Source organism: Ambystoma mexicanum, chromosome 2p (assembly GCF_040938575.1).
Source record: "Ambystoma mexicanum isolate Mex_15411 chromosome 2p, UKY_AmexF1_1, whole genome shotgun sequence".
Lineage (NCBI taxonomy): Eukaryota > Metazoa > Chordata > Amphibia > Caudata > Ambystomatidae > Ambystoma > Ambystoma mexicanum.
The window spans coordinates 313,240,052-313,266,620 of record NC_090923.1 but is presented as its reverse complement, the minus strand read 5'-3'; the positions used below and the strand labels follow the sequence as shown (position 1 = coordinate 313,266,620).

The following is a 26,569-nucleotide window of genomic DNA, read 5'->3' as shown; positions in this document are numbered from 1 at the left end:
TGGCTTAGAGTATTACTGTTTTTTCAAGAAAGGACAGATCAGTGTCAGGTTATTCTGGGCTCCTTCTCTTCTCCAATCTCTAGCTCCACCTGTAGTGTCCCCAAGAGCGCCAACCTTTCTCCCTGGATCTTTAACAACTATCTTGCACAGCTTGCACTCCTCATTTGCACCTTCTCCCCTCACTTTCAGTGTTATGGAGATTACAAACCACTCTTCTTCAAACTTCCCTCTGACCCTCTACTAACTTCCTCCATCATTCCTGCCTGCCTATCTGCCATCCAGTCCTGGTGTACTTCCAATGATCTCTGCCTCAAAGCCAGCAAGACTGAGATCCTTCCTATTGGGACTCCTGCTCCCTCTTTCTTCCCTTCACTCTGGCCATCTTCTATGTGCTATCCCCTTCTTCTTCATCTGAAGCCAGAAACCTTGGAGTCATCTTCAATTCCTCTGTTTCCTTCCTCCCTCACATTCAGGACCTTGCCAAGAAGTACCACTTTCAACTCTACCTCCTAAAAAGGAATTCTTCCTTTCCTCACTTTCCCCCCAGAAGCTCAATGTCTCCAGAGCTCTGGTTCTCTCTAGGCTAGACTGCTGTAATAGCCTTTTCATTAATCTACCCTCTTCTTCCTTACGACCCCTCCAGCTAATCCAGAATAGGGCTGCAAGAGTTATCCTTGGCCTCAAGCCCAGGGGCTGCATCTCTCCAGCCCTAAAAGCTCTCCATTGGCTCCCGGTTGCTGCAAGGATCAAATTCAAATCCCTCTACATCATCCATAAGGCTGTCTGGGGCCGGGGACCACGCTATCTACAACTTGCTCTCACTAAATACTATCCCTCCAGATTTGTACGTTCCTCCAGCACCAACTCTCTGTGTGTGAAGCGCTTCACTAAACAACAAGCTGTTGGCCGTTCTCTCTGCTTGGCAGGCTCGCTCCTATGGAACAGCCTCCCCCTTCCTCTCAGTCTTGAACCGGATCTCCTCAAATTCTGGAAACTACACAAAACTTTCCTTTTCACCTCCTCCTTCCCTTTCTGCCTCCTCGGCGAAACCCCACAGTTGCTGGGATTGGTGACCAGGGCCCTTATATGTCCTCTTTGGCCCTGGCCTCTCACACCCCATCACCTTCAGTGTCCGCCCGCTCCCAGCACTTGCCTTGGCACCCACTGGCCTATGCCACCACAGGCCTGCACATATTTATTTGCATCTAACCTTCACCTATGCACTTACAGCTGCTCTCTCCCCAGCACTTCCCTTAGGGTACACCCAGCACTTACCCCTCCTCCATCATCCCTTCTCTCTCTCTCTGCACTTGCACGGTCTGAATGCTCACAGAGCCTAGTAGGTCTGCCTCTATCTTTCAATTATATATTTCTTTTTTCATTCCCATGTCCCCTCCCTGGTGTCCTGTGGGCGCTTTGAAACACAATTCTCTTCATGTATAAGTGCCTTACAAATGCACAATAAAATATATAAATTGAACACACAACCAGACTTAACTGCAGTAAGCCTCATAACTTCATAAAATCTAAATGTTTTAAATGATGGCTCAAACCTGCGTAAATTCACATGGGTAAAAGCAAAATTAATTGTTGCGCCAATCAATTATCTCCTTGATAATAAAGCTTTTCATTATCTTAATTATCTTACACTTACTTATGTCAGTGTGTAACCACAGTATACCTAAAATATTTCACATCAAGGTGAGACAAATTGGGTAGAACTTTTAAAACTAATTTAATGTGGGAAACTATCATTGCAAGTTTGGAATGGTGCAAGCAAAAAGAAAGTATAAACTTTGCTACATGGAAGTAATTTTTAATCGAATAATTTGAAGCAGGAGTAAGAAAGACACATTTTAAACCATTTTGATTTCATGTACAAATAATAACATAAATAAGACCAATGATCTAATTGTTATATATGTCCTCATATTATAGGCCGGCGGACAAGTCTACAATGAATACAAAGAATGAATCTGACTTTAAGGTGCATGAACAGTTGTTACTTACATTAACTTCTGTGATAGCAATATCAACGACGCTACCAACAACAATTAAGGCATCAAAAGTGTTCCATGCATCAGTGAAATAGTGCTGTTAAGGTAAGTGTTCAATAAAAGCAAACCGAAAACAAGAAAAGAAGAGAAAAGAGAAATAAGAGAAGGACAGTTTCACAGCAGTGGCATTTCTTGACTCTTCTAAAGTTTTATATCATTCACATTCATGTTTGAGAAAGTTGAAAACAAAGGAACTTTACTTTAAACTTCAATATCCAATGCTGGTGATGTTTACAGTTATCCTCCATGTATTTCTGGCATGATTTCCAGTGAACACATGAATGATCAACTCATAGAAATACTAATGGGAATCAGTAGATTATAGACCCACAATACAATCGAGTGGCTCACAGGAAATGTTAATACACAATACATAAACAAAGTCGGAGTGATTTTTAAATGCTACGGGAGTCCAGAAATAGCATTATGGGCCATAATTCACATTTCCCTTTTTTCATGTTTGGATACGACATGATTCCAGTGAATTACATATTTTCAAGGAAATGCTGTACGTGATTATGCAATACATGCAATATTCATACATAGAGTATATCATCAATGAAAATAAACCAATTGCCTGGTCATAACAATATTTGAATTTGTATTTGATCCATTTTTTGCACTCATTCATAACCTATGTTCTGCTACTCTCCCCGGAAGTAAACTTATTTGAGAAGGGAATTGAGAATCTGTGAAATGTCCAGAAAATAGGTGTGGAAAAACGAAAAGGAGGAAGAAACCGGGGAAGATTTGGGTATACTTACATCGGCTTCACTGAGAACGACGTCTACAATGCTGCCAATAACGATGAGGGAGTCAAATGTGTTCCACGCATCACTAAAATAGCCCTTAACAGAGCAGGTAGGGTGCAAATGTTATAGTTACAAATGAAAGGTCAAGTCTATAAAACGTGGTTCCGATTTTGCATGCTCATGTTTTCTGTAGATACATTAAGTGTGATATCCAAATGAAAAAAAGATGCAAAATGGACAAACATACAGATTTACATTTGTGTAATAAATTAACTGCACAAACAAAGGGCAAAGGGCAAAATAACAAAAAGGCAGATCATCTAATGAAAGAAAGTAATGCAGTTCATTAGTCTACTGCCGAATATATATTTTTGGTGAAAATAAAATATAGTGGTGGGAATAGTGTGGGAACGGGTTGAGTAGGAGCCCGCTGTGTTTACTATATTCATGTATATGCAGGCTGACCAAAAGTAGAATTTGGATGTTTTTCTTGATAAATATCTTTGTCCATGCACCTATGATTGTGAAATATTATCATTATGTTAATATTTCTAAAACATTGTCACTCAAATCCAAAACACAAAATCCACATAAACTGTTATAACTATATTAGGTAAATTTGTAATTACAAAAAGCAGGAAAATATATAATGATGTCATTAGCATGGGGAGCTGTTTCAGGGCTTTTTAAAAATTATTATCATAATACAAATAGGATTACAAGAGGGGCAAATTGAAATTAATAATTCTGGACTCGTATGCTTATGAACAGGCTCAATGTGCTGGATTTAATTGGGATTTCCAAAACCACCCATACAATTTATCAATGGAGTGTTTTCATTCGTGCCTATTGGAAAGTATTCTGATAAACCTGATCTCTGCACTTAAAAAGAGACTGGTAAGCCTTTTAGGGTAAGTGCAATAAACTAGAATATGTAATAGGAGAAGTACGGATTCTAAGGGTTTACATAATAAAAATTAGGTAAATTGCCTCGCTATATAAGGTTTTGAAACTCAAGAAAAATGACCACAAATATTTCAAGGGCCATTTGCCAAACTCATCAAGTTCAAAGAGGCATATTGTGACATTACAATTAAGGGAATATACATTTTTTAGACAAATCAGATTAAGTTTTGGCATAACACTATTTACCAAAATATATACAAAAACACAATATTTCAAAATGTTCTTTAAAAAGTACATTAAACACAATGGACTAATCACAGCAAATCAACCTGGTCATGCACAGATTAGTAAACTTGTAGCACTGCAATATCCCTGAAAAAATTCACTTACTAGCCATCTGTCCTTTTTTTTCACGCACAGCTGATAATATTAAACAGCACATTAGAGAAATGTAGTCAAAATCAGGAAAGCATTAAAAAAAGTACAACTGGCAGCCATAAAGAACAGATAACTTACCTGTTACAGCAGATGACTTAGCCTTTTAGACTGCTACTTTGAATTCCTCATTGACAAGCTGCGTTTAGACCATGGGATGATTAGAAAGTATGGACTATATTCCAGCCATAGCTCCAAATGTTGTGTTTAACCTAATCCAGTTTAGCCTAACCAGTGGTCATAAAACACCAGAAGATCAATATACCATTGCAAAGTGACAAGGGGAGGACTGGAATGGTTGATGTGTAACCTCCACATGGTGCACGTTTAAAAATGTGTTAACTATAAGTGTGATTCAGCATTCCGAATTTGCAGGATTCCACCGTTTAATGACCACCACATCCCATATCGTTACAAAGAAAGCAAAGGGGGTGCAGCTATGTATTTAACACACCTTGTTCTGATTACCTGTGAAAAATGGCAGAAAACATGGCGCCAATCCTGCTGTCTGAAGCACTGATAGGCAAATCCATCCCCCAGTGCCAAGATGACATTTTTGCAGGTATTCATAAAGACAACATTTATGACAATGCTGATTTTATGCCGGTTTCCGACCAATACTACACATTCATACAGAATTTGTGAAATACGTAGGGGGCCTGTTATCTGAAGGGCAAAATGTTTCATTTAGGAGGAGAAGGTTTTAAGAATATGCTGCCATTCAGAATGATCAACAGAAATCAAGGGGGATCTGAGGAGGGTAGACTCAGGTGAATGCTGTCCTTGATCTGAGCAGGCAAATCAAATGTATATGCGATTCATCAAAGGAAGCCCAAACCTACAGTAATAGGCTAGTAAGGGAATTTCCTTTGATTTGTGTGGAGGCCACGAGAAAGGGGCACTGAGAAGCCTGCACAAAAGCCCTTACCAAAAATCTTCCACACCTGCAGTCAGTTAAAATGTGCGCTCGGAAATTTTAAATAAATCAAGGTGCAAGGCTTGTTGCATGAACTCTACAGCATATCCTCTAAGCTTTAAACTTGTGCTTTTTTTGGGGCTAAAACACTGACCTCAACTCCTCAAGAAAGAAAATCCTAAGTGTCTAAAATGGAAAACCTATAATGTAAAAAACAAAACATGTAGGTGTATGTAAGGAGGTATTAATGCAATTAAGTTATCAGTCAATAGTGGAAGGCGGCAAAAGAAATCACAGTTCAAAATCTAAATGGCTTCAATTAGAAATCGCACAATAAATTAGGATTTGAAGCCTTTGAAATGAATCCAATTCTGATTATATTTAGAGTCAGAACAACAAAAGGGTGCTACATCTAATGCGAAGCACCCAGTAAAGGTTTAGGTCATTGTTAAAGTTCTAGGCCTCACATGTACACAAGTGCTGGAGACAGAACAACCAAATTATCATTTGGGTAGGAAGACATGAATCTTCACCAACAAAGACACTATAAAAGATATGTGTATACTATTTTCTTGATTGTAAACATGTTGATTTGTGCCATAAATGCTGGGGCAGGTTTTTTCAACATTCCAGTACCAAGCAAAGACAAGTTGTTTCCTCATGACAGATTTGCTGAATTTAGAGAATGTAAGTGCACATATTAGGAGGAATGGATTGCCATGCATAGTTTGTACTTTACAGTGTTATTACAGCGTTATTAAGCAGCCACTTAGGAGGCAGGATTGATGATGAGCCAAATTGAGATATTTGAAATGGGCTGTGATTTACTCTATATGACCATCATCTTTTTTTAAATATAACACCTTATTAATAATTTGGCATACCACATACAAAATGTACATACAAACTCCCTCCTCCCCTATTCACATCTCATCCCCACCTATATGAGTCACCACTCAAGGCCACAAATCTTGGCATCAATAATCAAGTTCCTGGGGGAACCCCCACTGCCTGGCACCAAACCCCTTTGTCTGATACAATTGTCTCTTGCCATTTCCCACAGACCTTATCAAGACTTTAGTCTAGACCATATTAAATGCTATCAACACTTGTAATTTAGGCATGTGAGCAATACCCCGTAAAAGGGAGAATTTTGGTTCCTGAAAGACTCTCCTCAGGAGAGCCAGGTGCTGGAGGGAGAGATGTCCAACAAAGCTATTTCTATTATAAAAAAGGGTATTAGGAATACGATTATGGGACCGCATGTGCAGTTACGGGAATACCGGGAAAGGGATTCTGGAAGGATTAGACTATGAGGACAGGGCTTTAAGCAATGGTCAGCCTGAAGGTGACTGCTATCTGTGCCCGATCATGCTTCATACAAGTTAAGATACTATGTAAAGTGTATTTCTTCCTTGATAATCTCCAAAAATGTGGAGGAGGGACAATGCACAATGTGTTAAATGTAAAGGGGAGGAGGGCACTATGCAAATATAATTTGCGAATAACCTCAACTCCACCAGTTCTGGGATAAAGTCATTGGGGGATGAGCCGAGCCATGCAGTGGCAGCTGGATAAAAAAATTGAAATCCTAATCAATCTTGGGATAGCAGGTGATCCACCTATGAGAAGCAGTTCATTGGCATGGCCACAGTTTTCTCAAAACAGCAGATTGACTGATTCACTGAGAATCTGGTTTACAAGAATAGGGGATAATGAACTTTCATCCTTTTTCATAGCCAGGTGGTGGAAAAAATATCACAATTTTGGAAGAGGAGGCCAGAACAGTGAATAGCATCCAATCTGGATTGAGATACCAGGTTGGATTCCATTAGAGGACAAATGGGCCACAGTGGTCATTGTTGGTCATTGTACTATAACATGACCAATCTCTTACTCTGGGATGGATTTAAGATGGTGGGAGTGAGAAGAACAGGCGAGAGAAAACAATAGTGTCATTCCTGGGCCCCGATCCTTAGTCCATTTCAAAGATACTAGGAGGGGTTTTTAGGAAGAGATCTCAGAGTGGAAGACTGCTTGCTGTTAGTCATTTTTGCTATTTAAAAGAGTCCTTTGAGAATGGGCAAAGGAGAAAGACCTATTTGCAGTCTGTATATGAACGTACATAAGGTAATGAGTGGAATTGTCAGAAGATAAATATAAACTACATAGCTAGACACAGACAAATACTCATAAAAGGGGCTCATAAAAACAATTACAAGAGCCATGATTCTACCATAAGAACTTGCCAAGTGTTTTCAACAGACCGAGAAGCAGCTTTTAAAAGAGAAATTGCTTTTCAAAGCAAAATCAAACTACTGGCTGTGATCCAGTGTGAGTGTGTTTGAAGTACCCACATTTAGAATTCTGTTTAGGATGGCAGGCACTGGGAAAACCTTCCAACACAGGTTCATCCTTCTGGATTCTTTGGCTGAAGATTCTTTGGGAGAATCCACAAACACATAGTTAATGTTAGCATACGAATCCTTATGACCTCTCCAAAACTAACTGAGAATAAGTCAGGCAGCCACTCTACCTTGGGATGGCGATTGACATGTCTTAACAACATAAAGCCAGATCAGCAGGTTTAAGACATAATATTGTAAGCAAAAAAGTCCCTAGACCAGACTTTAGAATGTATTCTATTGGCGTGTGTGACTAGTTGACTTGAAAGAGAATAAATAAAAGGAGAGGGATAGGTGAAACCTTCTTGTGATGACATTATTTTTTAAATATCAGTGCTCCACCAGTGCCACTGGGCAGTCTAAACAATTGGAATCTGCTACATAAAGCAGATGTTTAATTTAAAATGACAGTGTTCATTTTAGAGCTATCTGAAGTAAGAACTCAAATATAGCTATAGAAATATTTTATTGTATTGGTATTGCTACCTAATTAAACTGAAAATTACATTTTAAAAGTTATATGCGCTTTACTTTTATTGATGAATGACTTCTAAATAATTGTTAAGGCTTTCTAGTGGTTGCAAATGCACTTTATATTACATTCCTTGAAAAGTTTTCATTTGAACAAAATGTTTAATCAGCTTCTACCGTTAGCACAGTAATCTAGGTTTTAGACAAGCAATGGCTGATTGGTTCAGCCAGAGAAGGTCCTGATAGGGAGCCTGGTTATGATAGGAGTTGTGCAAACATAACTCCAATCTACCGTTTTGTTTTTTTTTCCTTTTCCAGGCTTTGGTGTTCCACTGTTTTATGTTTCCTCTATTCCATTGATTATATTTAACATAGAAATGCACAGTCGCTAATGAACAGTATTAAGAAACCACCTCTATCAGGGTTCTTGGTATGAGTGCACAGCTATTACGGCTTTTGGTCCGTTTCTATGAGGTCGAGAAGCCATTAGGTTACTGGTACGATGAACTACTGACTCTGCAGTAGGGTCTTGGCACTGGGAAGGAATGCAGGACTCAGATTTATACACTATTATAGATTGCATACAGAACGCGGGTTATTGGAAAGCTGACTGCCCAAGAAGGGTTGAAGGCAGCAAGTAGCCCCAAGGCCTACTTGAGAAGTGTCTTGTCACATAATCATTTACAGGCATCTAGAGAGTATTCTGGGAGTGCTGTTAGGCTAGTCTCCCCCTGCTTGAAGCTGTGGTCTCTTCAACGGAGTGTTACCACACTTTGGACATATTGTGGATATAGGTAGGGGTGACAAATCCATGGATCAGTGTGGGCGCTGTTTGGATATATTAGTCCACGAGGTTGCAATTATGCTGGTGGTTTCTAGTCGAGACAAGGGATTGCCGGTGCATGTTATTTTTTATTTTTTGTTAATTTTTTGGTTTGATCAAAGATAAAGAAAACATCTTTGTGGCAATGATTGCCAAGTATTCAACATTGTTAAGTGCAAGCAGCCGACGCGCGTTTCAACCTAAGTCTTTTTGAAGGCCAATTGAGTTAGAGGGTGGGCTCAGGGTGAGCTGTAGTCTGGTACTCCCAGGTCAGGGCGCCAGAGGGGCTGAATAGCTGGTCGATGCCGGGTTCGGTGGGCAGTACGTTGGACGAGTTGTCACCAGCCGAGACAAACCAAGATCTAGGCTGCAGGCAGAGTCTGTAACAAGTTAATAGGAGGTGCGCAGGGGATAGGAAGTCCCAACACTTATAACTCCAATCAACAAATATTGTGGATATACTTGGACTTTTGTGGATCTTATTTTTTAGATCTTTTCTTTAACGACTTGGGTCATACCCACTTTCCCGACACTCTCTACAAAACCAACAGACGCACGCATCTAGAGAGTGCTGTGGGAGTGTTGTTACAGTGGTCTCCCCCTGCCCAAAGCTTTGGTTTCTTCAACTGAGGTACAGAGGATTTGATACAACTTGCTTCTGAACAGACTGGGTGCCTGGTCTAACGTGGACTAACATTTAATTCTCTTATTTGTTGCAGTGTTAACACATTTTGGACATATTGTGGATATACTTGGACTTTTGTGGATCTTATTTTTTGGACCTTTTATTTAATGACTTGGATCACACCCACTTTCCCGATACTCTCTACAAAACCAACAGCCACGCGCATCTACATAGTGCTCTAGGAGTGCCGTTAGGCGGTTTAAGGTTGAAGGGTGTTCATTGTTGGTTTATATTTCTTGATTTTTTTATATATTGTTTGTAGTGCTTTGTTTACTGATATTAACTGAGTCCCAATGTCCTACTCATATGTGTTTAAGTTGCATAGGGTATAACCGTTTGTTGGTGTGCTATGGACGTTTTATTTTATTGGTTAGCTAGCTGCATCCCCCGCACTGGGAAGTATTACCCCAAACCTCTCACGGTAAAGGTTTAGCTAATAGTGTTGTGCCAGTGATTCATGCTTTCCCCAAAGATATTTATTCCCAGATACAATACAGTAATATCAAAAGTCAATTTAGTTGTGCTCGTGATTTATTTTCTTATTGACAGCCCGGTTGTCAATAAATAACGAGCACAACTAAATTGAATTCGCAAATTACTGTATTGTATCAGGAAATAAATATTCTACTCAAATGTGTTGACAACTGCAAGCCAAAAAAAAAAAGAACTAGTTTAGCCAATTGTCCTACAACCGCGGTCAATACTCATGAAATCGGGGGAGGGACATTTTGACTCAGGGCCTGCCCGGGTAGCCGCTCCTAAGATCCATACTAAAAAATGGTTATCGATATTACAGGATTTTTTGCAAAAACGAACCATGGTCCTCTTAAAGATATTATTTATCCTAAACCTCAAACACTGAGGTCCCCCCATCTAGGGGTGGGGTGTCCGATGGACCAAAGCCTGCTAATACATTTTGATGAAATATCAGATGCCACTATTATGGCTGAAGTCCCACCCATGGCTCAGGAAGCGGGCCATGTGTGCTGAGTGGCGTCCCCTCTAGGCTTTTACAGCCTTGTCTCCTGGCGTCACCGGGGGTAGGGAGGAAGCTGGGGGGCAGAAAACCAGAGATCTTTGTCTAGAGTTGCCTCTCACAATTCTTGTAATTTCTTTAAGTCCCTTACTAGTCCCTTGTCAGAGTCCAATTAAAAAGAACTTTATGGAAGATTCACAATCTCACATTAGGAATAAACAGAAGCGAGTGACTACTAGAAAAAAGCCCAGAGAGGCCACCAGGGGGCACACGGATGGCAGTCGCATGAAAGCGCTGATCCGTCACCCAGGCCGCTTTGAGTGAACTTGCCCCCCACTTTTAGCCCCTCAGGTGAGGAGAGTACCCCCCAGGTGAATACTTGAGCTGGCAGGCTCCAACCCAGTGAAAACCCGGAAGAAATTGTGCCTGGCAAGGGGGAGATCCAGCTCTCTCTCTCTCTCTCTCTCTCCCGCCTGCCGGCGCAAAGGATAACCAAGAGTGAAGAGCAGAGGAACGACGCCAGAGATTCAGTGGTCTTGGGACGTGGAAGTGGGGTACCCAGTTCCTGCACCCCCTCTGGTTTTAGAGCTGAGGAGGTGGGTCGGGTTCTGCCCCCCGTTATGAGGGGCCATTATTGGCAGTGCTCCACCCCCCTAACCTTCATCAGAACTGTGTGAATGGGCCTTGATCGGAGGCCCGGAGAGATACGGCTGGGGCTCCTTAGGGTCTCAGCTGGACAGTGAAGTCAGCAGACACTCGGCCCCTCACGTTGAGACTAGCAGCCGGGCCCCCAGCTGCTGGATGGGAGAGACAGTGCATGATTAAAGGATGACCCGGGCTGCGCTGTGTGCAAGGCCTTCATAAAGGGGGATAGAGGATCAATTAAGGTCCTGAAGGACAGCGCCTTGGTCTGGTGCGGTGTGGCCGCATTGCACATCCTGGCAATGGGGCTCCAGGGGCCATTTTACTTCCCTCCTGCTGGAAGTGGCTGTGAGATTGAGGTGCCACTGACCAGGAGGGCCCACCAGCAGATTAGTGGCAGGATACAGACGATGACGAAGGCCTGAGAGGGGAGAAGGGAGCCAGCCGCACAGAACAAATGCCCTGACGGTGTGGGCCCCCAAATAAAGAGGAGTGTGCTCGCTTCCTGGGGTGCTGAGTTAAGGGGTGGTGAGCTGTCTGGAGGCACCTGGACGGCCTTGGAAGAATAGTGGTGACCTGCAGGCGGATCTCCTGGTGGTAACAGACAGGCCTGGACCGACAGGTAGAGATGGAATACAAACTCTAAGGGACGGATGGTAGCGAAGGCCCACGGGCCATGGAGGTGACCCAAAATTGGACCGAAACAGGCAGTAATCACAGGAGGTGTGGGCCTGCGCCCCGGGAATTGGACTCAAGAAGGGTCCCGAGTGGAACATTGGTGACATCGGCGGACCGAACCCCACACAAGACCCAGAGTGGCCTTTGGAGTAGAGCTCCTAAACCGTGTAAAGACACAGACCCACTGGGGGAAGGAAGTGGACCCAGCGTCAGATTGGCAACTAGAGGTCGGTGGGAGAGGTGTGGTCTCCAGAGCACTGGGCGTGTGCCCACCTCATCCCCGGAATGTAGACCTCAATCCCCCCTGACAGGTGGCAGAGTGGAACATTACCCTTGGATGACCAACAGGCTGACCGTTTCCCATTGAAGGAGATCCACTGGAAAGGGAAGGGTTCGGACAGACTGTACCCTCTGACAGAGTGCAAGAAGGAGTATGACCTCATCGCAGCACCCCAACCAGGCCCAAGGTTATATGGAGGCCAGAACAAAGCTGGTCGGATTTGCATACTCAGGCAGACCGAATCCCGCAACCTGGCCAGAACCGCAGAAGATGGCGACAGGGGGGGAGGACTCAATGGCAACTAAGAGTGATGTTGAATCCCATCGCCATGAAATTAGGAGTATAAGGGCAGATATCAGTGGCAAGGTGGACAAGATCAATGTGAGAATGGATAAGATGGAGGAGAAACTACAGGTGTTTGTGCACAATCAAATATCCTTGGACACTCTGGAGACCCAGATGGACGTAAGGATAGGTGAAATCTAACAAAGAGAAGCGGAAATGATCCTGAAGATGGGCGATTTTGAGAATCGTGAACAGCGAAACAACCTACGCTTCTTTGGAATACCAGAGGCGGAGGGTGAATCAGAGAGAACCATGAGGTGGGTCATACATGACATTACTAGGCACCTCTTTGAAAATTAATCCATTGATGAGACGAAAATAGAGGGGGGTCCACATCTGGATGTGGTTAATAGAGTGAAGGCTCCCATGCTGGTCCTCTTCGGGTTGGAAGAAAGAGACGGAGAATATGTCTGGGTGCCGCGTATGGTACACAGCCTTCTCCTGGCAGAAAGGGCGTGCTTGGCAACACATTGGAAGGGAGTTCAGTTTCCGGGAAGAGGGAATCTATTAACGGACCCCGAAATGTATACGCGATGGAACGGATAACAACGGCCCTCCATGGGAATAATGGACCGATGGAGGCAGAATGGTCGGACTTCTGTTCGGCATAAAAACAAGAAGGCGTTAGAAATATGGAAGGGGATTAGGAATTGGGGGGGTTTACCCCCCAGTGATGGAAATGGGAAGAAACTATACCGGAACTGGAATTGAAATATGACTATTTGCAAAAGAAATCTGAGAGCAGCACAGTACGGGACTAAATGTGGAGAATTGGTCGGATCAGAAAAAGGAGGGAGAGGGAAGAGGGTGGGATTGTGGGCGGAGGGGTTTTCAGTTAAGACACAGTTAGTGGGATTGTTAAGTTGCTACCTTTAAGATGTTTGTACTGTGGTGATTTGCAATGTGGCTGTGTAGCCTTGTTTCTGTTATGCTTACGAAAATGTCAATAAAGCTGAATAATATAAAAGCCCAGAGATGGCAATTCTCCGACTCCTTCCGGAGGGAACGATTCATTAAATAACTCAGATCTTTATCCATCGCCTGAGGTTCAGATCTCGCCCGAGCACAATGTCCTTTCTGGGGCCCAAACCTTAAGTCAGTCTCAGGGAGACGTCCTAATTAATTGTCCCCTTACAACTGTTCCTGGGCCACTTATGAGGGAGCACTCTAATGTTCCTCCTTCTCTAAAGATCTTCTTTACCATGGACCAGACGAGAAATAGAATAATAAATAAACAGACTGCTTCCTTTCGCCCTAAAGTGACTCAGCAAGTGAGTTCTTCCCCTGTGAGGGCTAGGGGGGAGGGTGGGGACGATTGGGAGATTCGGGGTGATCGAGGGAGAAATAAAGTTAGAAGGCCGGGTCATCATAGGGAGTCCGATAATGAACATCATGACAATCAGAAAGAATGGAAGAGAATGGAGTTTTGGGGGGGGCTGGTCTCTCATTCCCGCTCTAGAACACTGCATATAACTAAATGAAACACACAAAAAGGGGGGATGGTGATCACCCCCTAATTATGGAATCAAGAGGTGGGTTTGAGGAGGCCCCCATCTTGAACAGATCCAACATCATCGGGGTTGGAGGGGCTTGCCGTCTTCAAATATTGGGCAGGTTGAATTCTTAAACGAGCATGATCTCGATAGAGTTAGATTGTGGAGTATGTCTTTTTTGATTAGCAAAGCTTTGGTTGGAGTCATGAATGAACTGTATCATTACGCTTTTATAGTGAGGGAGGAGGAGAGGTTTACTCCACAGGGGAATAATACGTCAGCCAGACACCTCACATCGGGAAGAATGGCCCGACCCCGCAGAGGGATACAGGGGTCGCTGTTCAGAACATGGGAGCTTTGGATTGGTCATGGCTTCCGGGGGTCCTTGCCGGACACAAGAGATATTCTGTTAAGAAACTCTTGAATGATCCCATATTAGAGTACTGGGATCTAGCTGTTTGGAACACAAGAGGCTTTAAGCATCTTCTTAAGGCCAATAACAACCCTTTTACGGGGTCTGGACATAATTATGTTGCAAGAAACATGGATCATATAGTCACCTACTTGGCAGGGTACATGGTTTTGTTAGTTAAAGCTGTTAGGGTGGATATGGGGCATACATCGTCAGGGCTACTAACCGCCTGTAAAGTTTGTCTTAATGTTAGCTTGGATTATTTGGATTCTCCCAACTCTTTCATCCATTTGTCAAAACTCACCTCCCATAGTGGTAACTTTGCCCTCCTAAATGTGTATTGGAACCCAGCAGCCATCTCTGATAGGGTTTTTTTGGAGGGTACTACCAGTGTGTTGGACTTAATATTCCTTGACACCACTATAAGTTACATAATAATTGCTGGGGATTTAAAGGCCCACTGCTTTCCTTCAATAGGGGACCCATTATCTAGTTGAGCAAGAAAATGGTTAGCCTTGAAGAACAATCAGGACCTTGTTATCCTTAATGGTGCATTTAAAGGCGATATCCCGCCCAATCCATCTTAGAAACAAGGTGATAATACAGCATTTTTGGACTGTTTTTGTCGATGGGGAATTTCCTATGAGTATACTTGATTTTAGAGTCACTTCGCAGAGAACCAGTGACCATGATTTATTATTAGCCACCTCGTCTACACTGACTCTTCCCTCCCCAACTACTTCTTACCCTTTAAAATGAGAGGCTACGGGAGGTTGAAATAGGCAAAGGTGGTCTAATGACCTATATAGGATCTACATATGTGTATTTGGCACGGTGCCTTAGGTCTAGATCCAGAGATGTCTGCTGATATGGGCCCCTATGTAGCTGCTTTGCCTCTATTTAAAGAAAAACAACCAAGCGATTGTAGACCCACTTTCATCAATAAGCAACCTTTTCATATAGAGGTTAAAATTTTAAAACCTGCCTTAAGGAAAGACTTGCAGGAATAACGTTTTTTGAAAAAAATCTGTGTTTTTAGAGAGGTCTCGTAAGTTAAAATTGAAGTATAAAAATTTGTTAAAAACTAGGCGTGGAGTGATGTATCAAAATGATGGCGAATATATGCTTACTGCTCTTGCTAGCAAAAATAGTGCTCAGATATGGTCTTTATTGAGATCGGGCAAAGGGGATCCTCAACTCCCTATACAGACTAACACAATCCAGGAGAAAGCATGGCTAGAGAATTTTTGGCATTTGTATGCTCCCTTACCTGTGGATAGGAGGGAGCTTTACAATTCTGATATTTGGCAGCATACTTTAGAGTTCGATATGGATGATATTGTTGGAATAATAAAGAGTCATAGTTCATCAAGAGCGCCTGGTCCAAGTAGCTTAACTAATATAACACTCAACGCCCACCTGGAGGCTTGGGCCGGGATCCTGGCACTTATTTTCATTGAAGTAATGAACACAAAATTGATCCCGCGATCTTGGTGGAAATCGATCATAATTCCCATTTTTAAAAACGTGATTGTGATTCTCCTTACAATTACAGGCTCTATTGGATGCTCCATGCAAGATTTTTTAACTGCTTTTTTTTTAAAGACATGAACCAGGTCTCTCTGATAGGAATCAATCGGTGTTTGTAGAACGTTTGGGTATTTCATTTAACTTATTGGATCTGTCCCTCATAAAAAATAGAGCCTGCGGCTTGAGCAACCCATCTATATTGCTTTTATTGATTTTAAAATAACATTTGATTTGGTACCGAGGGACCTTCTTTTTCAAATGAAAACCGCAAATTGTCCGGCGTAAATTTTATTTCTTGTTGCACAATTGCATACAGATACATCAATCCAAGTCCGGCTAAATAGGCAGGGTATTTTGTCGCAGCATATTCCTACCGGTAGAGGTCTAAAGCAAGCTTGTATACTGGCCCCAGCATTATATAATTTGTTTATAGCAGATATTGGGCGCCAATTACAGCTGGTCCGCTCTGATCCTCCAAAGTTAGGTAAAGCAGGTCTATTGGATCTTTTATGTGTAGATGACTTGGTGCTTTTCTCTAAAACGCTGATTGGCCTACAACGGTTGTTGAAGGCGTTAGAAATATATGTTAAAGATAACCACTTAACTATTAATGTGGCAAAGTCCAACATCACGAGGCTCACAGTAAAAAAGGCTCCCAAACAGAGGTCCTTTGTTTGGAAAAATGACAACTCTCCTCTATTGGTAGTTGAGGAGTAGTGTTATCTTGGTTTGAATATCAATAATAATGCAAGAGAATTACTGTACTTAATTGACAATAGGCAGAAGACTGAAATAGCGGTGAGACCAAGGCGAATTCTCCATGCTAAACTTGGGAAATTCTCTTGTCTCCCACTGATTACCTTTTACAAATAGAAGGTAGTGCCTACCCTGATTTATGGCTCAGAGACACTAATGGTGGAAACTATGTTGGATTGGGATATTATTGAGGGATGCTATTGGAAGAGGGTGTTGGCACGCCTGACAAGCCTAACTATCCAATTAATTTGCTTATTTGCTATGTATTAGGATTATTGTTACTGAGTATAATGCACAAATGGAGGATTGTATTACTGTTTAGGAAATGTTACTTGAATCGAACAAACCATGTTACTATGATTCAGTACATAGTTGGCCTGATGGAAGATCAGGTGGACACCTCATTGCTTTCTTGGAAGGAGATGGTCCTGGATCTTATGACGGAAGCTGATATCACCATAGAAATGCTTTTGACTAATCCCGATAGGACAAAAGTGAAATTATGGCAGTAAGATTGGTGTCTAACTTGGGAATCATGTCAGAAATATAAGGCTTTCAGAATGGGCCATTTAGAAATTAAAACTTTAAATCAGGTTCAGCCCTAGCATTGTAAATTTCCTAATTCGAATCTTAGATCGTTTTTTTAAGACTTTGTTTTAATTTATGACCAACAAGAGATGTATTGGGGTCAAGGCTGAACCAGTCTAAGGATCAGCGCAGTTGCCGATTATGTAATAACCGTACTGAATTGGAAAACGTAACAAATGTTTTAGTTATATGCCAGGTGCGGTTAAGTAAGAGGAAACTTTTTTTAGACCCTTATTTCAGTAAATATCGTCTCATTATGGTTCGTTATGGTTGGGAAATTATTTTTAAGGAGCGCCACATCACATTAACTTTTGCTGTTTTAAAATGTTTATTATCTTTGGAAATTTGATAATTGTATGATACAAAGGGAACTCTCTTTTTTAGAATTGTGTGAAATATGTTTTTCCTATCTTTGATGACATCTGTTTAAAAATGTATTGTTATTTACTTATGAATTGCTGTATTTATTGTTTTTGAAAGATTGAACTGTTCAGCCAGATCAAATCAAATAAAAATGAAAATCATTTACAGCAGGTGCATTGGAGTGCAAGCACAGACTAATGAAAAACCAGAACAGGGACACTGGTGGCTTACGAATAGTCACCCCTCTGACCCTTGGGATGCCCTATCGGACATCTGTGGAGTCCATTAGAAATCTTCAAAGGGGTGGTCAGGGAGATGCTGAGTGTAATTGGTGTTTTCCTTTGGGTCACACAGAGACTGCATTTTCAATGAAGAAGCAAATGCACACAATGGGGGTTTGTTTTGGGAACTTGGTAACAGGATCAATGAAAAACAAGGGTTGTCATAGGAGACATTCTTGCCGGAGCCCAGCTAAGAGGCCGCTTGTTGTGGCGCACTCCCACAGCTACAGCATTTGGGTGCACTGCTTAGAACCCATATTTGTAATTTGGCATTTGGTTGTTTCTTTCATTCTCAAAGCGCTCCTGCGCACGTGATAATCCCTTCCCCTGCCAAGTAGGCCAGCCCTGATTCCTCCTCTTCCCACCCGCCCCCGATTGGCCCTCCCCTGCCAGGCTTAAGGCCAACATGGTCCCCTAGACATTCTTGCCGGAGCCCAGGTAAGAGGCAGCTTGTTGCGGTGCTCTCCCATAGTTACAGCATTTGTGTGCACTGCTTGGAACCCATATTTGTAACTTGGCATTTGGGTGTTTCTTTCATTCTCAAAGCGCTCCCCTGCTGTATAGGCCAGCCCTGATTCCTCCTCCGCACATACCTCCCCTGATTGGCCCTTCCTTCCTTAACACCACCTCCCAGGGCAGCCCTCTGCCCGAGCAGCCCTGTGGCGAAGGGCCCAAGGCAAAGGGTGGCTCCAATCAGTGTCTGCAGGTATCGCCAGGGGCCTCCCTCTAACACTCTCCAAAGACTAACCACTGCATCCACCTCCCTGTAGTTTCCACGTAATAAGCACACCTTCCACTTAGCTAGCCCTGAATTAGAAGCGCAGGACTAACCTATAGACCCACTACCACAGCCATCTAACAGTGGCTGCATAGCCATCTCAGCATACCTGCAATTATGACAGGCCACAGCACCCTGACAAGACCAATGACAGGTCAACCAGCATCAACGGATAAGGTAGGAACAATCTATTCTATCTTCAACATATACTGACACCATCATAGCAACCCCTTGTACCACACTGCATTGTGGAACCTAGCCCTCTTAGGCCTTAAACTGCACTTGAAATTACATTTCCAACTTAGGCCCCTCTCCCACCATACAGTACCTTTCCAAGTGTGCCCCCTATACTTGAAAGTGCACTGAACTGCTTCAAAACTGCATTTTGAAATCATTTTGAAATTGCATTTTGAAACTTGGGCCTCTCTACCATTATACAGGATTCGTCAAAGTGTGCCCCTGTATTTGAAAGTGCACTGAACTGCTTTTAAAATTGCATTGAACTGCTTTTGAAATCATCTTTGAAATTGCATTTGAAACTTAGGCCTCTCTGCCACTATACAGGACCCTTCCAAGTGTGCCCCCTATACCTGAAAGTGCACTGAACTGTTTAGAACTGCATTGAACCGCATTTTGAAATCACTTGAAATTTAATTTTGAAACTTAGGCCTCTCTACCATTATACAGGATCCGTCGAAGTGTGCCCCAGTATTTGAAAGTGCACTGAACTGCTTTTAAAATTGCATTGAACTGCTTTTGAAATCACCTTTGAAATTGCATTTGAAACTTAGCCTTCCCAACCCACATTACAGCACATACTCTAAGTGTGCTCCCCTACATTGAGATCACATTGAAACTACATTTGAACCACTTTGAAACCACTTAAATTTAGGCCTCTCTGCCAGAAACAGGACTCTGGAATCTCAGCCTAGCTCTCCTGTAATATTCTGCACTCTGAAACCTAGGCCTCTCCACCTCAATACAAGACCCTCAGGTCCATTGCTCTCCTGAAGAATACACCAACCCAGTATGACAACTTGATACATAAACTAAACTTCAGGGATTATGAGACATACCACCCACTAACCAAAACCTCACATTTCTGCATACTTAATTCACACACAAACCCACACAACCACCTCCCTCACATCAAACCGCACAGATTTCACCACACCGCAACAACAAACAATCAACACATAGATCGCAACAACAGAACACGAGGACCCGCTTTGATTCTATATGCACACCCAAGCTCAGCGCACGGTGAAAACCGAACTGAAGCTGCCAACAGTACACGACCTCTCACTTTCCTACGCCCTCTTCACCCACTAACCCAACACCCCCGCCCCCCACCTTTTTTGTTTACTGATCCGCCGGAGCGCCTGGAGACCAACTTTGTTGGTGACAGTGCGCTATATAAATACCTTTAACATTTAACATTAGCATTTGTGATCTGGAAAGATTTGATCAGGATTAAGAAATCACACACATGTATCCTATTGGAACATGCAGCACAACACTGTTTTATAGTCGATCACTTAAATGCATAGGTCAACAATACAGAAACAGGGTAGGGAGCTAGTAACATCATTCACATCAGTCAGCATGCATGAGGTGGTTGCTATCGGGATGCCCGCCATCTGCGGGTCGAACAGACCCAGCGGTGTGGGACCCTCCGGTGCACCACCAGTCACACAGATCGTGTGATGCCGGGGTTTAGCGGCGAACTGCGGGATACATCATCTTGGGTGACGACCCCCTAGCCAGGACACCACTGTACGGGGAATCGAGGGTGCGCAGATACGGATCCACAATCAGCCGTGGTGTCATGGATAGGAACGTCAGGATACCCTGCCAGGTGTTGCTTGCAAGGTTAGCAGCGACGACGGTCATTAGCAGGCGTGGTCCGGTGGGCATGTATCGCGTATTGTCGAAGGTGCTCACGGAGAACCGTGATCTCTGAGCTGGTCAGTCCGCACAGACAGGAGTCTCTTAATTGATACAGGAGACGTCCGGCAGCCTACAGGAACAATGAAAAGACTGGTGTCGAATGGTCCCAACTGAAAACTCAGACCTTTGGGCACGCACAACATTGCAATCACTTATTAGGTCCTCTTCCCTGGAACAACATTGGGGCCTATACTATTCCTGCTGCATGAACTTCACAAACATAAGGGTAGCAAGCCAATACCTGGATTTGCTGCGCTCACTCCTTGTCTGGTACAGATACTTGACAAGCATTAATCCTGCTGAAAGGCCAACAGCACAAGAAAAACTCAAATAGTGTTTGGGGACTAAACAGGCTCAACAGATGGCGTACACAGGACCGGAGACTGGGATAACGGTGGAGACATTAATGGGACATTAATGGAGTGATTGAAGACTCCCTCATGTCACTAGAAAACACGGTGCAAACGATATGAGTCGAAGTATCCCTGGTCAGAGCTGACCGACAAAGTCAGCGAAAGAGTAACAGAAATGAAGACGAGAATGGGAGACGTGGAGGACACAGATGCAGTTTTACAAGCTAGGCTCAATGCTCTCGCTGCAACAACATGATCCTTAGAAGATCGGGCAATGGACGCGAAGGGTGCTCCCGCAAGAGCAAAGTTAGGATTCTTGGAGTGGAGGAAGGGGCAGAATGTACCAGCATGGAGCTGTTCCTAGACAAATTGCTTGTGAACACTTTGAAAATCCAAGGCCTGTCCTACAAGACACCAGATGGAATTCAGCGTATCAACTGGGCTCTTCCAGAATCATGAGCTTCCCGGACTGCTCTCAAGAAGTGCAAAAGCTGAGCAGATCCTATGACGCTGTGCGACTTAAGCTAAGAGACAAAGGCTATAAATATATGATGTTCTTTCCAGCTATACTGAAAGTACTGGCAGAAGGGGGATCACTTTTCTTTCATAGCCCACAGGAAGTCTGGAACTAGCTGGAGAATGCCCAGCTAAGGGGATCGGGCAGGCAGTGGCACCACGGGAAGAAGGCCGGGTGGAAATGGTGGGGATGGGGCGATTGGGTGCACAGTTGCGCCAGCTGACAGGGTGTCAGTTGGGGAAAACGAGACCTTGTTTATGGAGGGGGTGCCTAGTGGTGATGTAAAGCGGGTCTGATTGGGAATGGGCCTCCCGTGACCTCTGAGTAATTGTCTGTTATCTATGGTGGTGGAGCATCAGGTCTCATAATAGGCTCCAAGGTGGGATTGAGGTTTCAGGGGCTGGTGTGGGTGGGCCGGGTTTCTAATGGGGCGGGGTCACATGTAGGGGGACGGGGAAGGGTGTGGTGTTGGGTTATTATCTTTGTCACTGGGAAGCCCATGGGCTGCTCTAATTTCAAGCAGAGAGGTTCTCTTTGCCCTCCAGGTGGTTATCCGTTAGTCACTTACTATGTTGGGTTTCAGATAAACTGAGTTTAAATGTTGGTGGGAGTTGGGTAGAACACATAAGTATTGTTTAGTTTGGAGGAGGGGATATTGTGTTACAACAGGACATCGCAACATTAGAGCGTAGATCTTAAGATTCCTGAACTTGAAACCACTAGGTGCACATATCCTGTAACAGTTGAGACAAACGACTCAATGGCTGATGTACAGGACCGGAACACAGTAGCGATGTCATGGAACATCAATGGTCTGTGCGACAAAATTAAAAGAGCAGTGGTATTGCAACTGCTGAACAGGCACAAACCCGCATTTGCATTTTTGCAGGAAACACACCTGTTAGGTACAAGATTTGGGCCTGCTGAATATCTATGCCCCATCGTCCCTGAACAGAGATCTTCTATACGAACTCCAGGGATTGCTGGTCCAACATCAGGGTGACATATGGCTTGTGGGTAGAGACTTTAATGATGTGATGTGATGTGATGTGTTGTAATGGATAGTAGAAAGGACAGGTTCCCGGGCCCGAGTGGGAGTTCACGAGGCTATCACCACCGAGTTAGTTTGCAAGCAATAATGGGTTGACAGACATATGGTTTTATAAACAACCCTATGATCCGGGCTACTCTTTTCACTTCAAGTGCAGCTCTCTTTCAGGGATTGATAATTTTTTCGTGCCTCAGTTGGATATCCATAAGCCGGCTGATGCACAGCTTCTGCCGAAGGGCATCTCCTAGCATTCTCCCTTGCTGATTTCAATAGGATCAGATATTAAAGGGGACAGCTCCTCCTGGCGACTGTACACATATTATCTGGGTTTCCGGGAAACGATTGGCAAACTATGGGACAAGACAGTGGGGTACTTTGAAGTGAATACCCCACCTGTAGGGAGTCCTGGAACACTCTTGGGAGGCTACAAGGTAGTTATACGGGGTGCAGCAATTTAGGTTTGGCGGCTAGAGAAAGCGAGAGGCTATCGAAAGTAAATGATGCTCAGATGTCATTGCTGTTCCTTGAGCGTTTCTTCCTGGTGGATCGCTCTCTGGATACGCAACACCTACTGTTACAGGCGAGGGACTCTTGGCATACTATTAAAACAGACAGACTCAGTGAAACAAGCTTACTTGGCATCTCGAGCGAGGGTGTATGAGGTAGGAGGGAAGGCTGGGAAATTATTGGCGTGGCTGGAGCAGCGCGATGCACACTCCAGACATGTCCTGGGCATCCTGAACGACATGGATGAGATGCTCAGGCAGGACAGGCAGATTTGTGAGGAATTCACGTAATACTACAAAAAACTCTATTCAATTCTGGTGGGCTGAGAAATTCCATCATACTCTGACCTCCTGAACGAGATTCTTCTCCCACAAATAATAAAATCTGCAAACAGAGGCGTTGGAGAAGGAGATCACAGAAGAAGGTAAGGCGGTCATTTCAGCACTCCAGTCAGGGAAGAACCCAGGGCCCAATGGGTTCCCTGCAGAGATGTGTAAACATCTTAGTAATGAAGTGATGGGACCAATGTTGGCAATGTGCCAGGACAGTTTGAAGGTGGCCGTGCTACTGCCAGACCTGCGGCGGGCGACAGTTGTAGTCATACCCAAGAAGGATATACCAACCGCGGAATGAGCCTCATATAGGCCTATATCACTCCTTAATATGGAATCCAAAATACTGATAAAATCCTGGCGACGAGACCACTCGCAGGGCTGATCCACCGGAACATACCAGCTTTTTGCCAAACCGAGCAACCCACATGAACATCCATAGGCTTTGCGCAACCTTGGACATGGCCGACAATATTTCTGGCCCCTGTTTCAGAAAGAAAAAGGGACTTCCTTTATCTCTACCTTCAGTCTCAGGGATTGCTTGTAAAAAAGCTTCATCTAACAATGGGTCGTTCCTCTGAGCGAAGGCCAAGTCTGGGAGGACGGTTGGTTCACCTTCATTGTTACTATTAGTCTCAGATCTTTTGTCAGCCTTCCGAAAACCTTGATCCCCTCTTTCAGTCCCTTCATGTTCTGCTTCTTCTTTCAACTGGAGAAATAAGGCCCTTTCAAGAATTTGTTGTGCTATTTTATCCCCAGGACAAATGTCAAATGGAGTCTCCCCATGATTTTGTAAAAGGATTTTTACACCTTCCCTGAAGTCTGGATCAATGACTCCGGCGAGTACATCCAATCAATTCAAAAAGAAAACAAGGCCATATCAACCTAGTCAAATACATTGTCTGTGTTATAAACCTAACCTTGTCCTCCCTCATAAATAACAAATGTGAAAAGGGAATATGCTTAGAAAGAAAATAGTGTTTTAAAAGGAAAGTCAGAATGGCTTTTATAAGCAGGTGACAACTCCCTTCCCCACGTTGAAGGCACAGGGTCTCAGGAGCTAAGAAAAGGATAGGTGGATGCCACGGTTCTCTCAATGTGGCACACTTTGGCTTGCTGGTAAGTGTCAACAGTTCATTCTTGGGCAACAAGCCTTTCTCAGTTCAAAACAGTTTCTTTAGGTTTATCTGCCTTGAATCAAAGATACAGTTCAACACTTTCTCAAAAAGACCCCTCAGGTTTCATTTACCCAAGTCTGGGTCTGTCTTGACACTTTACTTTTGGTACAATTCACTCAATATTCTTGGCCTCACTTTGCAAACCCTTATGGCCTCTTGGAAATACAGTTTGTTCGTCTGGCTTTCTTTCGTTCCTTTCAGCAGTCGAACAGCCCCTTGTCATTCCAATCTCCGCAACCTGGTTTGCAGCAGCTCAGGAAGAGCCGTTCATTTTCATACCCTGCCTCGCTCAAAGTGTGCCTGTGTGCTCCACCTTTTATCCTCACACGTATAGCTAATGTATGGCAGGTGTGTGTGATTGAAACAGAGTACCTGACCCTGCCTGGCCTCATTAATGGGACAGGGCCATTGCAAAGTGCTAGGGGTAATCTTCATAACCTCATTCCTCATCTTCTTTGGCTCGGTAGCTTTGTCAGCATAGAGAGGGTAAGGAACATGGGAGTTGTAGTGTCCCAGAAAATAGGTAGGGATAGGGGTTTGATAGTGGTTAGGAAAAGGGGGATACCATGTCTCACAACCAGGTGTGTCTCTGCCACTCCCCGAGGATTCCCCACCCAGGTGATCCTCCACCGCTTGCCCGCACCTAGGGTCGGGATCCAAAAGCGACAGACTTTCCCTGGCCAACTGAGTTTGGGATCCCCAGGGATTAGGTTGTGAAACACCCTCTAGTTTTTCACAGGGACTTGAAACATATAACGAGATTCACATCGGACGGCAGATTCTGGTCAGCCCAACCCATGTCTATATTGGGGAGGGTTGCAATGTTTAAAATGATGACGCTGCCCAGACTTTTGTACATTTTACAGAATACCCCGGCCAGGATTCCATAACAAGAATTTCAGACCACTGAAAAAGCGCTGAGGCAACTGTCATGGTGGGAAACTCAACCGAGAATAGCTCTGGGGTCTCTGTATGGTTCCGTTTGGAATGATGGGATTGGCATCGCGCTCCTTAGAGAATATTACTGGGCCTCATAGTTGGCGGTGGCAAATGGGTGGTTGAATGGGGGACAAGACTAGTCCATATATTGGGCTGGAATGCGCCAGTATAGTACACAAAGACCCGCTGCAGACGCTCCATGGGTGCAGGACTGGGGTCGGATTGCCCCTTATTTCACAAAAAGTAGAGAGAATATGGGACAAAGCCAGGAAGGAGATGGAATCGGGTGGGGAATAGAAACAGTGTAGGCCCGCTTTGGCACAACTGCGATATGCCTAAATTAACTAAGCTAACATGACGCATTGGTATGGCAAAGGTTTAAGGGTTATGGGTAGACGTGATAGTGGACAGCCGTTAACGGTCATTTCAGGGACTATGACAGAATTGACAGTTAACAAGGCAGGATTACTAACAATATGTATGGTTCCAACATGCCATGTGGTCACAGTTCCATGTGAATTATGACTGCCCAGTACAATCCCCATTGGAGGCCAATATAAGTACTGAGCTTTTGTTTGGGAGGGCAATCTCGACCCGTGCCAGGTGCTTTGCACTTTTACCAGACACCCCTGGACGAGTCTTCAAAACAGATGGCATATAGATATGGGCCCCCTAGAGGTGGAAGAATGGCAGGAAGCTTTGATGGTTCCTCAGGAGATAGCGATACCAGAAGGGTTTAGGTTGGACCAGCTGAAAAAAACTGTACAGAATATATTACACCATGGAGGCACTATATAGCTGGGGCCAGGCAAATGACTCAACTGTTTGCACTCTCGAACCGCGGCGGGAACGGTCTACCACACTATAAGGTTATGTTAGAAAATTCTGAACTTTTGGCATAGGATGATATGGACGGTGTCGAAAGTGGTGTCGCAATCGGTCCAGATAGATCTGAAATTACTACTCCTTGCAATTTGGAGGAACACAGCCTACTCTAGATACGAGAAGCTGTTTATCTCAAACGCCATGATAGTAGCGAAAAGGAATATTGCCATGCAAAGCGGTGGCGAGGGAGACCCTAAAGTGTCCGAATGGGTGAGAGATATGGTCAGATGTATGGCTACGGATGAACGGATGTAAAAAAGGTAGGGGCGGACCCAGGCTTTTGAT

General features: G+C 43.8%; 1 protein-coding gene across 5 annotated transcripts in view; it reads right to left on the bottom strand.

The window, feature by feature from the left end:
- CACNA1D (calcium voltage-gated channel subunit alpha1 D) overlaps positions 1–26,569 on the bottom strand; it is a 2,225,258-nt gene that overhangs the window by 774,944 nt on the left and 1,423,745 nt on the right. For all 5 annotated transcript variants that reach the window (XM_069643624.1, XM_069643621.1, XM_069643623.1 and 2 more), the window contains exon 30: positions 2,011–2,094. In XM_069643624.1, the coding sequence (XP_069499725.1) occupies positions 2,011–2,094 (84 nt within the window). The remainder of the gene's footprint in view (positions 1–2,010; positions 2,095–26,569) is intronic.